The sequence below is a fragment of the Patiria miniata genome, unplaced genomic scaffold, assembly GCF_015706575.1.
Source record: "Patiria miniata isolate m_02_andy unplaced genomic scaffold, ASM1570657v1 HiC_scaffold_18, whole genome shotgun sequence".
Classification (NCBI taxonomy): Eukaryota; Metazoa; Echinodermata; class Asteroidea; order Valvatida; family Asterinidae; genus Patiria; species Patiria miniata.
Window position 1 is genome coordinate 647997 of NW_024037056.1, and position 15114 is coordinate 663110.

General features: G+C 40.4%; 2 protein-coding genes across 5 annotated transcripts; both read left to right on the plus strand.

Moving 5' to 3' along the window:
• The first annotated feature begins 198 nt into the window (after positions 1 to 198).
• Positions 199 to 9547, plus strand: LOC119724112 (leucine-rich repeat-containing protein 34-like). Of its 2 annotated transcripts, XM_038195034.1 has the most exons (11): positions 199 to 348; positions 698 to 875; positions 1287 to 1304; positions 4807 to 4996; positions 5610 to 5693; positions 5932 to 6060; positions 6585 to 6716; positions 6918 to 7036; positions 7677 to 7832; positions 8313 to 8439; positions 8951 to 9547. In XM_038195034.1, the coding sequence occupies exons 2-11, from the start codon at positions 760 to 762 to the stop codon at positions 9104 to 9106; spliced, it is 1227 nt and encodes a 408-aa protein (XP_038050962.1). In that variant the 5' UTR covers positions 199 to 348; positions 698 to 759; the 3' UTR covers positions 9107 to 9547. The 2 variants fall into 2 exon arrangements, with proteins under 2 accessions (XP_038050962.1, XP_038050963.1); XM_038195035.1 differs by lacking the exon at positions 1287 to 1304 and having other exon boundaries at positions 8951 to 9545.
• A 994-nt stretch (positions 9548 to 10541) lies between these two features.
• LOC119724113 (solute carrier family 52, riboflavin transporter, member 3-B-like) lies at positions 10542 to 14952 on the plus strand. Of its 3 annotated transcripts, none has more exons than XM_038195036.1 (3): positions 10542 to 10799; positions 12128 to 13418; positions 14001 to 14952. In XM_038195036.1, the coding sequence occupies exons 2-3, from the start codon at positions 12162 to 12164 to the stop codon at positions 14232 to 14234; spliced, it is 1491 nt and encodes a 496-aa protein (XP_038050964.1). In that variant the 5' UTR covers positions 10542 to 10799; positions 12128 to 12161; the 3' UTR covers positions 14235 to 14952. The 3 variants fall into 3 exon arrangements, with proteins under 3 accessions (XP_038050964.1, XP_038050967.1, XP_038050966.1); XM_038195039.1 differs by lacking the exon at positions 10542 to 10799 and adding an exon at positions 11173 to 11438; XM_038195038.1 differs by lacking the exon at positions 10542 to 10799 and adding an exon at positions 11717 to 11953.
• The last annotated feature ends 162 nt before the right edge of the window (positions 14953 to 15114 follow it).

The following is a 15114-nucleotide window of genomic DNA, read 5'->3' on the forward strand; positions in this document are numbered from 1 at the left end:
TGTTTACGGGTTTAATAAGTGACTTGGAGACAGAAAAGTGTTAGCTCATTTGCATTTCGAGGAACAATTCACCAATCGGAGGAATGCTTCGCATTGAGTTAACAACAGCGCCCTCTTGCGAATATTCTAATGTCGCGCCGCAATTACGCACTTCTGGAAAATAAGCGCGATTTCCAAATTGCGCGACAATACAAAATACGCGCGACTCCGCTATATACATGGGGCGCCCTCTGTAGTCGTTGATCCGTCAGTTGTTTATATGGCAACCTGATCCGAGTGGGATGTGATTTCTTGGGTTGACACTATTTATCGATACGTCTTTTTTAACCAAGCGCCAGCGAAATTTAGGTAAGTTGTAAGACAAATTATGTTTGTTAAGCAAGTTTTAACTTTGTTTCCTTTCCATAAAGAGTCGAGAACAGGAATATATGACCTTGTAAAAGTTGCTTTAAACGTGGTTTCTTGTCGCATGTCCTCACCTTCGATTTTCTTCACTGCACAGTTTACTCAGTTTTTGCATGTTCTTGTGCGTCCTGCACATTGCGAAGTGTACAAAACTAATGTATGTAGGCCTAGGCCTATCATGTGTGTGTTTGATTCTCGCATTTCAATCAGTCATTGTATGTGTATTGCAGCCTTGAGGATTCAAGATTTTGTTGTAATTTTGATGTTATTCACTTAATTTTTTTTGCAACAGTTTTTCAGCTGTATTTATATACTGCTGTCCTGCTTGAGCATTGTTGAGGATTGACCCTCAAAATGTCCGATCCGGCTGGTGTACTGAAGCGATATGAAGACGTATGTGAGGAGATGGGCGTCAAACCAGCGCCATTCATCATGAAAGTACTAGAGAAGGAAAAAGATGACCAAATTACGTGAGTTCCTTTGTTTCACAAGTTATACTGTTTGCTTGTCTGCTTATTGGCTACCTTCCTGAGCATCATGATTTTTGTTCATATTTCTTCTTCTCCAGGCTTTGTGTTTGAGCTTACATTCAAAAAGATGTCAATTTTTCCTAGCATTTTTCCTGTTTCTCTATCTGTGAACTTTGTGATCTTGTGTGTTTTCAATAGAAAGGATTCTTAAATTTGAAAGCACAACAAACTAGTTTCCATTAAACATAAGGGGGAAAAGAAGTCTTGTTTCTTAAAACCTGTTGTTTTCTCATCAATCTGTACTTCTAACATGAATTTCTGACTTTCAAAACTTTGTCCTAAGAAGATTGTTCTAACTTTTATTACTAACTTTCTTTGGAAATCTTATAATCGTTCCTCATGACCATGCAGAAGAGAGAAACAGAAACTGTGAGTATTGCTATTTTTTTTGCAGCATGCCACCATTATGCTTCTTGATGTGCTGTTGACTTTGGCCTGATAGAGATCACAGCAAGGCAGAGTTTTAATCAAGTGAATCTTTAGTCATGTTACTGTTAGTCATCAGAAACCATCATAAGTCAATCACAAGACATCACAAGCCGTAGGTCATTTTGTCTTAAGTCAATCACAGCATTTAGCAAAGAACTACGACTTAGGCCTTCCTTTGTCATTAGTCATCCTTTACTACATGACCATGTGACCTGATTTGTGATTGACTTGTGATTAACTTCTGATTTGACTTGTGAAATACTTTGGATTGACTTGCTTACAGCTCTGCAGCCAAGCATCACATTTTCGCCATTGCTAAGTTAATTGTGTGATGCATACCATGTTGAACACTTGCTAAATAAATGTTTCATGTCGATTTGTGGTAGCGGACATAATTCACATCTTGAGTAAATGTATTCCACATTTTCATTTGCACAATAGCAAACATTTGTCCACCTTTACAATACAATGTAGGCCTACACTAGAAGCATATCACTGTCTTTACATACACATTTATTTTGACTACAAGACACATCTCATGATTTCACAAGTTTTGGCTGTCAGTTTTACAAAAGGAACATAAAGCCCTTTCTCCACACTGGATGTAGATCTTGGCACTCGGTTTTTTATTTGTACACACTAGTGCAGGGCCAGTTGAAAATGTGCCTGTTCGGGAGGGGCAAATTGCTTGACCGCTGGTTGCTTGCAGCGTTTTTTGAGAACTTTTCGTGCAAACAACGCGCACGATTATGGGGAAAAAAAGTGTACCATTGTTTATTTACCCTCTATTCTATGCGCGGACGCAGCATATTGACGCCATAGATGTAGAACTATATCTATGAGTGACGCGGCATATTATTCTACACACGGCTTATTATTCAATGCGAGGACACGCGCTTTAGCTTAAACATGACGTAAACAATAATGAAAAGGACTTCGCGTGTTCTATGCTATATACTGCCACGTTGAGGCTCAGAAAATGCTGCTTTTTTGCAGCTTTTTCGAGAACCGCTCGTCCAAACCACTTTAAAATTGGCACTGCACATTCTGTTGTCCCGAACAATGTACCCGCCGATTTTCAACTTCATACGGTGCCCGGTTCTGGAAATAATCGACGGACAGCCAGACAGACAGACAGAGATTTCTGGAATTATAGTAGAGATAAGTTTTTTTCCGTGAACACTTAGATTTCTTTGTACACGTACAGACGTACAACTAAAGATTTAAATTTGGCAATACTCTCTTCATTTCATCCTGGTCATGCAAAATAATGTACATTAGGGATAATTCATTTATTATCACAATTCAAAGGATTTTCATTGACATAAATAGGAAGTTTATGAATTTGAATGGTGCCATTTGCTGTACTTATCAGTGTTGGAGCAAAGGCTTTGACCCTCAAGGCCAAGGCTTTGACCCTCAAGGCCAAGGCCAAGGCTTTGACCCTCAAGCCTCGAGGCCAAGGCTTAACCCTCAAGGCTAAGGCCAAGGCCAAGGCCCTGTTTTATAAAATGACCACTAAATGTAGAACTAATTATAGTCACATGACACATCATCACGAATCGCTCATTAAGAAGAACAACATGCTCGCATACACTGTTATATGACTGCATTGTATCTATTAAAGTATAAGTTCAGGTCTTCATGAATATGGTTTAACTAAAACAAAATAACGATATATTGACGCACAATTCTCCCGAGTGTAACAAAAGGGGGATCCAAGAAACTGATTTGGGAAATTTGTATTTGCTGGGCCAACATGGTCAGAAATATTAGCATTATCTAAAACAGATACATGCAAATTATCTTTAGCACTGAGGGAGACATATACAACCAATCAGATCTATTCCATAATTGTATATAATTTAAGTGATCATCTCATTAGCCCCACAAGTGTACAGAATATTGTTGCAGCAAATCTACTACAATGGTAACAAAATATGATGCTATAAAAGTGGAAGTGTGCCCAACACACAAATCTATAGGGTGTTTCCCTCCTCCATGGTAACACGATTAAAATGGTAACAGCAAAATTTCAAACAGATTTATCTGGAAAATGCAAAAATCTATGGGCCTTGAAGAGCCTTGACTCAAAATTGTAAGGCACTGATCCCTCAAGCCTCGAGGCCAAGGCCCTAAAGTCCAGCCTTAAGGCAGCCTTAAGGCCAAGGCCCAGCATCAAGGCACTACATCACTGGTACATGTATTATTGGCATTTTGAGTAACATTCATTGTATTAATAGCATAAGCAACACGTTCTTTGGGTGATTTGCCATGTTTTTATTTTAAGTTATGGGGTGATCATGCAGTTTGGATGTGAATGGCATGTTCCATGTTCATCTTTTATGTGCAATTAATTGAACAACCGTCATTGCTTCATATACATTCGTTTACTTTTAAAAACCTCATACTTCTTTTAATAGCTTTTTGCTATGCAAATTGTCTTAGATGGTTGCTTATTATTGATATGCATTGATAACTGAAAAGTGCATTAACCAGTTCGCGTCCAAGGACGTGATAACACGCACTGGCTGTTTTTATACACAGGCACGGCTGACGTCAAGATTGCCTGACTCGCCTTCGGGTGACGTGTAAACACGTTAATCCCTCACACAAAGTTCGTGAAGTCTGTAGTCTGTAGAGGCGGACCATGTGTTCATCTTGAATTGGCTGTTGTGCATGGCCTATTGTTGTACAATATACGCTCCAGTGCACACTCCGGAGTATTGAAACCTAGGAGGTTTTGGCAAAAATATCGTACAAATACTGTTGAAATGACTCTTGCGAATCAGTAGTTGTGGCGTTTGGCTGGGCATCAGAAGTTGGCTGGAAAATTTTGACTTTTGCAAAAACCAAATTTTCGGCAAAAATAATTCCAGCGCAAAGTGGTTAAGGAAGATATATCATCCAATTCATCTCATACTAAATGCATTAAGTTATCAGACATTAAATGACAAGTAATGACATGGCCTACTTACATGTATTTAGAGAGAAAAAAGCATTTTGCTAGAAAAAAGAAGTAAGTAATTTTGCTGAAAAATGTGTCCTACAAAATCAGTCACTTTTTTTCATCACATTCAAGTCTTTGTGCAGCATCTGTCATCAAATTGATATTGAAATTGGGGAGTCATGTTGGTGTAGCCTTCTACTGCTGTGGCCAGGGTTCGATTCCTGCCTGGCCCAATATGAAGATTGGTTTCAGTCGCTACTTGCATCCGTGGGTTTTCCTCAGAATATTCTTTTTGGATTTTCCTCCCACATCTAAAACTGTAATTTCTTTACATTGTCTTCTCTTTGTGGATATCACTGAATGTTAAAATATCCAGTTTTAACTACTCAGTTAAAATACGAAAAAAGAAAAAGAAATGTTAACAATTTGTACTTCGTAAGAACTTTAATTTGTGTACTAATTTCCTTGTCTTTGTTTAAATCCTTATGCCAGTGATCCTAAGGACAACATGGATATAGTCTTGCGTGGCAACAACTATCTTCTGACTAATACCAGATTGACTGACTCGGACGCACTGTCATTGTATAAGACCTTGGCCAATAATGTCTATGTGACCGGCCTGGATCTGAGATACAACAATCTTACTGATGAAGGAGCTGTACACATCGGCAAGCTGCTGGAGGTTAGCACACATAGTTTAGAGACAATTTATAACCAGATTAACCACAGTTAACCATAGTTGACTAGCCCTGATAAACTGCTGGTTAGTCAGTGACTAGTGAAGGGATTGACTGGTCTACCGAGGTCAATCTCATCGCTGGTTACAATGATTGCATACATCACAATGCATAACAGAGTGTTGGGACTAAGAAGTTTAGTTGATGTTGTCTTGATGGTTGATGTACCGACAGTTGCACATGCTTGGAGATTTGTGTTGTTACTCTTTTAGCAACTTTTTCTTCTGAGGTTAATGTACCCTTAATGTGCTTACTGCTTATGGTCTTTATGAAATAGATGGAGGCTCTCTACGCAGAAAATAATTTGCTAAGCATTGGGTCTTGGGCTTGGAATACCCACGGAAGTCCCGGTACTTTCTATGACCAAACTAGAGCAATGATCTGATAATTTTACACACTGACTCTACTTATCACTTGAGCAGGTCAGTAGTTCTTAAACTAATGTCCATCGCTATTGCCATGCCGGTTTCTCATTCTACAATTTATAATGAACAAGAATATTTCTGTACATTTCTTCAATATAAGCTTCTCAAGTGTATTGTTGATATGTTTTACCAGGAAACCTGTGCACTGCGAGGCCTGAACTTGCAGAGTAATGACATCGGACCAGCTGGAGCAGAGAACATAGCCAAAGCATTGCAGGTAAGATTGAATCTTTGTACATAGCAAACCTCTCAACTCTTGGGTGTATGCATCCAACCTGTGGACTCTGTGTATGGGTGAAAACCAGTGAAATATGAATGAGAAGTTTGCTATGTGTCAGTCAGACAATCAGATAGTCAATCAGATGGTGTTTATTTTTTGGTTTCTGAACATTTTCAGTGATTTGTTTACCCTAACTGATCAATAAGAATGAAGAAATCGTTTACCATTCCTGCAGGTAAATGAAACGTTGGTTTCATTGAAGCTGAATGGGAATAAGATAGAGAACAAGGGAGGAATGCACCTGGCAGGATGCTTGCAGGTCAACACAGCGTTGCAAGAACTGGACATAGGCGATGCTGACTTGGTAAGTCTCAAGACATTCACGTGCAATTGTTAATAACTGAATGAAGATTAGGCTGTGCCAACATAACAGAGACAGCTGATCATACAAGCAGCTAGTATGCATGCACTACAAATGACAAAGTTGATTTATTTAAAATGTCTAATACTGGATGTGAATACACAAGTAACTCATTTATGGTTTTCTGTCATCTTCCTTGTATAACTTGAAGTGAGTAATATAGTATAGTATCCACGAGTTGGATACTATAATTATTTTAAGTGTATGTAGTAGACATATCAAAGATAATTAATCTCAATAAATCTGAAAAGACCGCCCCCATTTGGTTTTGTTCATTATTCTCCACTTCGTCCTGTGCTAAGTTCTGTCTCATTTTGCCAGAAGGCTTCACACATCACCAATTGCTAGTGTTACTTTTTTGTGAAGGAAAACCTGGTATACACATTTTGTCAAGAAGCGGTAAACAAACACAATGGTTAAGGATTTTTTTTTGGAGTAATAGTTTCTTGTATTTGTCTTTATTTCAGGGCACTCAAAGCATAATAGCCCTAGCTACCGTCCTACATCACAACAGCACCCTCAAAGCGCTGTGTGTCAACCGACCTCTACTGTTCAGCCAGCAGGAAGAAACCACAGTCCATATGTCTCTCATGCTCAAGGTATTTGAAATATCTGTGACTGAATAAACAAATATTGTTTCTAACTGGTGTTCCATAGTCCTGCCAATCCAATTTATGCCAAAGATTTGAAATTGTGAAAATTGTTGTCTTCTCACAGGCTCCTAGAAAGTATGTATCGCAAATCATCGTAACACTGGCTTCAAGTTTATGTGCCAATTTGTTTTATTTTTTTCGTTTTAGGTTAATAGCACACTGAAGGAGCTCCATCTTCAGAAGTGTGACATTCGAGATTTTGGAGCTGATCGTCTTGTGGAGGCTCTGCAACACAACATTGCACTAACTTACCTCGATCTTAGCTGGTAATATTTGTGTCAATTTAAAAATATGACAATTTAACCTGCAAAATGTTTTTTAAGTTTCATCCCCCATGTTTTTGTAAAAAAAAAAGAATGTACTTAAAAGTTTAAAATGAAACGGAATAAAACTGCTGTAAACTGCTTTCTGACTGGATTAACCTGAAATATACCAATCAAAAAAATGAAGGCGGCCTGACATTCCGATCTTAACAAGATCTTCTTCAAAGGCAAAAGACTAGAAAATTTATCCCATTTTGAATAAAACATTGAGCGAAAATATCTATAAGGAATAATTACCCTAGAGAGTTTGAATAATTAGCAGCTGCACAATAGTTCAGGTGGATCTATTGTACATAAGATTCACAAATAATGCAACTCCAAATAAAAGCCTTTGCTTGTAAAGTCTCAAAGTTACATTGAAAAGATATTATGGTATAACAGAACACTTGTGGCCTGTTGTGATATTAGAGTCCACGGGTTTTAAAGTCGGGGCAAATGAGCTTCAACTTGGCTGGTGTTGGCACCCTTGAGCATACGAAACCCATTGTCCAACAATCAATTGTATAACAGATTGGTCCGTTGACTCAACTCAACGGAACTCCAACATGTTGGGATTGTTAATGTTTATGCATCTTCCTTGCAGCAATCGCATCACACGGGACGGTGCCAAGGCTTTCTCTAAGCTTCTCAAGCTGAACACTCCCCTGGAAATCCTAGACTTAGGATTCAACAGAATAGAAGACGATGGTGCAGTCAGCCTGAGTCAAGCTCTGGTCTCGCTCAACTCAAACCTAAAAACGTGAGTCATCATTAATTATGATCTCTATATCCTCACTGTCTGGATTGTTAACCTCAGGTTATTTTAATATCTCAGTTAGTTTAATATTGTAGGTAGTATTCTGTAGTTGTACCGGAGAAGATAGTACAATTTTAGAGGTGGGAGGAAAACCTCTGAAGAATGTTCCGAGAAAAACGCATGGAATTAGGCAGGGACTGAAAGCCCAATTGAAATGTTGGCCCAGGTTGGAATCAAACCCGGGTCACAGCGGTGGAAGGCGAGGAAAGTACTGCTACACCAACCTGACTCCCCATTATGTTGTCAGTGGTACACTGTTTAACTTCAAAGACATGCAAAAATTCAAGACATGGCAAATATTTGCATTGTCAATTTGCAAATTTTGAATTGAGTTCATATCAATCGAGTTTGTTTTGTTAAGTCATTTTTGCTTAACATTAATGTTGCATGAATATGAACCAACTTTCACTGTGTTATTCTCAGGCTGGTCATAACAAGCAACAACATCGAGGCAACTGGACTGTGCGCCATAGCGAGAGCCATGAACACCAACACGACACTGACTAGTGTATTCATATGGGGAAATCATCTGCAGGAACTTGCATGTGTGGTAGGTAACCAAACTTCATTGAATGTTTTTTCAAATATGCAGGAGGTCGACTCCTGAAATGTTGCACCAGAGGAATGCCTAATAATTAATATGAGTAAGGCCAAAAAAAAAATTAGTCGGTCTCTGGTCAGCGCGCGCGTCGATTTTAATCATGCGCGTCAATCTTTTTTTTTCCAAAATGTTCCGCGGTAGCTCCAACAGCGCCCTCTGTTTCCGCACCTCCTTTTTTTTTAACCAAAGAGCACCAAGGAATGGGAAATTGCACCAAGGCAAATGATCGAAAGCACCAAGGCAAATTATGGAGGACACCAATGTACATGAGGACACCAAAAAAACAAAAAAGTACCCACCTTGTCTGTACAATCCAAGCTTGAAGAAAAGAAAGAAAAAAAAGCAAAAAAAAAAAAAAAGCCGCGTGGCCGCGTCAATTCCGGAACTTTGGTCTCACCAGAGACCGAATTTTTTTTTTTTTGGCCTAATGTGTAGTTTTTTTTTTATTCTTGTTATTCAGGCATTTAACGGTTTGATGGAATCTGGTCGTCTGGATATAAAGGATACAGATGTTAAGCCATACATCGTAGATGGCCACGTCCTGCTTGCCGAGTTGAACCATGGGATACGTCGTCATTACTACTGGACTCCATTCTATGGTTCTGATGCAGAATAAAGAGTTGCTGTCGGGTAGGGCTGTGCATCGGAACCGGGTACCTGTTCATGTCAGGAACCAGTTCCAGATTATGTAATCGGGCGCTTGTAACCAACTTCACAAATTACATAGTAGCTTCTCATCAGAAAGGAAAAAAGAAAGGTTTTGAATGTCATTTTTGAGAAATGTTCAAAATGAAAACCAGGCTACACAGTTTCGCATTTATGAGGCTTGCAAAAGTTACAGTTAACACTTTATTACCCTAAGGCTATAAAGCTCACTACATGTACATACTTGTATCTTGCTGTATTGACGCGCTGATGTGGTTGTATTATCTTGCGGACCTTTACGAACAATCTGCACAGCTTTCATGATTTGAATTTTTGGGTTGAGTTTCTTTAACGGGTACCCATGTTTTTTTAATCCGGTACACGGTTCCCGTACTATCTGTAAATGCACACCCCTATTGTCTGGGGGGTGGGGGTGGGGGGTGGTTGATGGCTGATTTGACTGAACCCCCCCCCCCCCCATATATAGCTCCCTTTTTCTGCTGACTTGCAGATGTTTTTTGCTGTTTCATTAGGCAGTGTCAGATCCAAAAGTTTTCAGGTGACGCTCACGAAATTAAGGCCTTAAGGAGTGAGGAGTTGTGATATTTTATGATCACATTTTTGGGAACTTAATTCTGGAAATATGTAAATAACAAACATTGATACGACGGCTTGGGGGTATAGCCAGTCAAATTACTAAATATTTAACCTGTAATTTAATACTTTTTCGTGTACAATTCCTCTTAATTGTATATAAAATGTATTTGGATTGCAATATTTGTGGATTTGATAAACATAGAATAAGAAATAAATTCAGATATTTTGTGTGTAATTCAGTGGAGTACATCAAATTAATTTTGGGCAAATGCTTTCTCCAAATGCTGAAATTCCATTTTTTTTTACCAAAAGAGCAACACATTTTGGACTAAATTTCCCTGAAATTTTCGACAGTTCTTCTTTTGAAATTTGTCAAAAAATCGAGTCGATATGTGTTTAAGCCAAAATTGAAAAAAAAGTGCAAGGGGGTAACCTTACATATTTAACAAAATATGGCAAAACAAATTGCATTTCAGCCAACAACGCAGAAAATGCAATGGATGCAAGAGAAACATCAATCAGTATTCCAACAAACACTAACAATCCTGCAGATTTCGGGAAAATTCGCCTATAATTTTGAAAAAAAATTGAACGATTTTCTCCTAAATTTTCAATGTTAAGTTTCTTCTTAATTCATATTTGTTCAAAAATGGAGTCAAAGTGTGTTTCAGGATCCTTTAGGCAAACTGTCCTGCAAGTTTAAGTAATTTCATTTTTCCGGACAAACAATTTATTAATGTGATGATTCCCTTGACAATGCGAAATTACATGTACATGTGTATTTGAACTAACCGTCGCGTCTAGAAGTACATGTACATGCATTTATGTTGTCGTCATCAGTACCTTTATAAGCGACTGTATATATATAATCCCGAGGTCCCTACTCTTTGTGATGAAGGCTTATCAGCTTAGAGTGCAAGGCTAATAATCTTGCGCTCCGTAATTGCGTAAGCGCAAGTCGGTAGTTACACAATCATTGTTACACCACGGGTGGTTATTAAACAGTTGGTATAGGCTAAATATTTCTTCATCTATTATGGTACAACTCTAGTCTACGCTACAATCTGGTAAGTTTTTGTGTAAATAATCATTTTTAAAGTCTTAGGCTTATGTCCATTTTCTAAGCTTTCCTAGCACGCTTCTCACAAAGGGACAAAAAAAGATCGGATCGGAGTGACGGAGCTATAGTAACCTTGTGGTGGTCAACAGAAAATGTCTTCACCATGATCTGGTTGCTCTAGCCATTGTTGGTACTATCGCCGTTGACTGTAGCTATATAACTACAAATGATGATCGACAATATGATTATTTGGCACATGGATTCAATTAACTCGTACGATCAAAAATTCACCACAAAGGAACGGCTAACCAATATGAATAGTTAAAGTTCAATCTCAGGTCAAGCCTCGCCACTGTGCCCTAAAACGTGAATGAGTAAAAGAAAACTGGTTTGCGCAGACGATATCGTCAATTCATGCCTGCATCACTCTTATCACACAATAGCCGTCGGTCATTGAGCGAATTTATAAAGTGCACCATGAACCATGGAGCTATATCAAATTACAATTTAATATAGCTCTGTGCGATGGACAGGGAATTATTGTAGCTGTCGGCATCTGTTGCATCATTTCCAAATTTCCAGCTCCGTCGCATCGTGCACCTAGCTACAGCACCATCGAGAGTTATACACGCACCACAAACATCCCGTACGTATCTCGTTTTGATCGAAGATAACAGTGAATGATGAATCATTATTAGACGCAATTTTTGTCGACAGGATACAAGTACTGGGATTGCTTGGTGACCTCGCGTTGCCCCAAATTTGAACCTTTCACGGGACTCGCACTTGACTGGCATTGAAGTTCTGTGCTCGGTACATAGTGACGGTTCAAACGGACGTTCCAGCCAGACGGAATTGTGGGGTGATAGCATTGTGTTCCCATTATCCCTTTTTCTAAAGATTCTCTTCTGGGGTGATGTTTTTCTATTGTGAAAATAGTGGGGTGATGTGTCCTGAAAAGAACATCACCCCACAAGGGTGGTATGGTCAGAACGACGCAGCCTATGACACGCCATTATTGCTGCATTACCTCGTTAGTATTAGTAGGTTTTTGATCTTTTTTTTTGCTCTCTTTACGCGTCGACAGGTCATTGCAAACTATATTTGGTATCATTCAAAGTGCGTCGATGAATGGCATATCATAAATACCTGTTGCCAGTGGTAAATATTTGCTTTTAGATAACTATATGCCTGATTGTTTGACGACTTAGTAACAGTTAGTAATGACCCCATCAAGTTCAAAACCAGCATCCAACCAAGTCTGATCTTCGAACTGCATACAGATTGCGTTGTCATGTTTTGGAGGTTTCATCTGTTTTGTTATTTTTATTTCAGACTGGAATAACGCACACCTTGCGAGAGAAACAAAATGGCGGAGCAAGAAAAGAGCCCTCTTCGAGTCCGCATCCCTGTCATCATTCTGGTCATGTTGTTTGGTACAGGATCGTGGGTAGCAATCAACGGGTTATGGGTTCAACTCCCACTCCTTGTGTCTCGTAACGTTCCTGAGGGTTACAACCTGGCTGCCTACCTTACCATCATCATCCAGCTGGCTAACATCGGTCCCTTGATCTTCACCCTGGCCAACTATTTCTCACCTAAGGGTCTACATGTTGAGATCCCCGCCAATTTTGTCATTGTGTCGATCGGCTGCATCTCCACTCTGCTTCTGGTGTTCTTCTGGGATTACTACACAGTATGGGTCATCGATAACACCCTACATAGCACAGCACTGCTGTGTTTAGCCTTCTTCCTATCCATCGTAGATTGCACCTCCTCAGTGGCCTTCACGCCCTTTATGTCTGTCCTCAAGAACTCTTATCTGACATGGTACTTCGTTGGGGAAGGTCTCAGCTCACTGCTTCCTAGCGTCGTGGCGTTGATTCAGGGGGTAGGGACTAAGGAGTGTGTAGCTAACAGCACTTACATCAACGAGACGATCATCAATGGCACTGTCGTCGAGCAGACATGTACCAACTGGCTACAGCGGGACACTCCGGAACGCTTTCCACCTCAGAACTTCTTCGGGTTCCTCTTTGCCATGATGGTCACCTGCCTGATTTCCTTCACTATGCTGAACTACCTGCCGTTGGCCAAACGCGAACACGTCAAGAAGTACCAGCCTGAGACGGAGGACTCCAAGGTCGAAGATGCCCCGGTGAAAGGAGCCGAGAGCCGAACCATGTTGGTCTTCAGCGTCACGGCCGTTGACGACACAACATCGCAGAATGATGTCGATGACGCCGAGCCTGACAAGGGCCATCACACCATCGAGGGCAAAGACGGCGCACAGACGCCCTCACAGCCGCCTGTGACCCGTTGGCAGTTTGCTTATCTCTTTGGCATCTTAACCTTCGTGACAGCAATGAGCAACGGGGCACTGCCGTCAATTCAGACCTACTCCTGCGCCCCTTACGGGCTCAACACCTACCTGATAGCATCCACCATGGCTAACATCGCTAATCCCCTGGCTGCTTTCCTGGTCATGCTCTTCCCTTTCCGTAGTCTACCATTGATTGGTGTGACAACCATAGCCGGTACCCTTGCGGCAACATTCTGCTTGTTAACGGCAGGGCTGAGCCCGACTCCTCCATTGCAGTATGATGTTGCAGGTGATGCTATTATAGTAAGTATTATTGTGGTGATGTATTTATTTTGTTTTCTACTTAACATCGTTTTCACGTCATCTAGTTTTACCGTCTTGGAATAAACATAGCCGTGCCCAAATAATGCCTTGATTATTGACTGCTGATGATGAAAATAATAACTTTTTTCGATGGTTATCTAAATGTTACCACATGTTTACTGAATCTCAGTCTTGTTCCAAAACTGAAATTGGATATTGTCTGTTAGTCCAATAATCCAACCCAAAGAGGGCGCTATATCAACAAGATGAAACATTTAGTGATCCTCGTGCGCGCTGTACTCAACAAAAATGCGCGCGCCTGTGGTGAGTCTGGTTGCCAATGATGGCACTCGTATACTCGTATCGCCTCCAGTCGCGATGGCCGGCTGTCCATGCCATGAATTAGGGGCACGGTCAACCCTCGTGAAAAAAAAGTCTTGAACCAAGACTGGCTTATTCCTATCAGCTCGATCGGTGGTCACGTCGTCTGCACTCGTAGTAAAGCAGGCCATTGGGTTGAGCACAGTATAAAAAATAGTAGATGGAGGGCAAAACTATACAAATCTTCTTTTCTCTCCTCAGATTTTGGCGTGGATCTTCGTCAGTGGTTTCTTTGTGTATACCAAAGCTACCATAGCCTGGATACTTCGATGTCAAGCCGACAACCGCACGTTGCTGATTTGGTACGGCGGGGTGTCTCAGATCGGATCTATGATCGGCGCTTTCGTCATGTTTCCGATCGTCACCATCGCTCAACTGTTCGTACCTTACTACGAGAATGTGTGTGACGGCAGGCCCATCTGCGAGACTGTGTAACGACCGACTGCCTTTCCTTAACCTTCGCGTCCACTCTGGCTTCGGATTGAGGAGATTTATGCCTCTCACCTCGGACTCCCCTCAAAATGGTTAAAAAATGCGTGAATGAAAGTATTTCAGAATATGGGCTTCTAAGATAATGTGAACATGGGAAAGTATAAAAATACACACTTCGGTAACAATATAGATGGAGCTGTCAGATATATATTTTTTTTGAGAAATAAGTACTTCTGTGGCTGACATTTTTTTTAGATTTGAAAATTAGAATTCGGTACCACCCCCCCAAAAAAAACAACCTAGAGGACGAACTATAGTCTATGCAGCATATGGTTATACACAGACTAGTTCGGAGACTGGACTCCGCGGCGGGTGATACTCAAGACTATCATGGAAGAACATGCTCTATTAAGATATACTTAAGTGGTGTTTCAAGCTTCATTTCTTTTAAGAAAAAAAGATGATTACTTCTTTTTTTCTCACCTTGTACAAATCTGTATATTTTGGCATGGTGGAGGGTATCTGGGAGAAGTTTGTGAACCAAACTTGCGACTGACTCCAAGGAGTGGTAATTACGGTTCCTTGCAGTCGTCGGGAACAACATCGACTGATGAGGGCAAAATCATGCTCAATGAACCAGCAGTGTTAATTTTTCATCGCATATTCTTCTCTGAACCTCTTCTCTTGCAAGGGCGGATCCAGAACACAATTTTGGGGGGGGCCAAAAAAAAATTTGTTCCCCCCAAAAAGTGGGTCAAAAACATTTAGGCGTGGGGTTCGGGGCCCGTAAGGGCCCCGAAAATTTTTTGGATTCTAGATGCTCTGTGGTGCGATCTGAGGCAATTTCTGACCACTTTAACCAATGTTTTTTTAGGAAAAGATG

Bases quoted from the DNA above. Each gene is read 5' to 3' on its own strand.
- LOC119724112 (XM_038195034.1), top strand. From the start codon at position 760: ATGTCCGATCCGGCTGGTGTACTGAAGCGATATGAAGACGTATGTGAG. The intron at 7,037-7,676 runs GTAATATTTGTG...TCTTCCTTGCAG, and splicing joins ACTTACCTCGATCTTAGCTG to CAATCGCATCACACGGGACG. The intron at 7,833-8,312 runs GTGAGTCATCAT...TGTTATTCTCAG, and splicing joins CTCAACTCAAACCTAAAAAC to GCTGGTCATAACAAGCAACA.
- LOC119724113 (XM_038195036.1), top strand. From the start codon at position 12,162: ATGGCGGAGCAAGAAAAGAGCCCTCTTCGAGTCCGCATCCCTGTCATC. The intron at 13,419-14,000 runs GTAAGTATTATT...TTCTCTCCTCAG, and splicing joins TTGCAGGTGATGCTATTATA to ATTTTGGCGTGGATCTTCGT.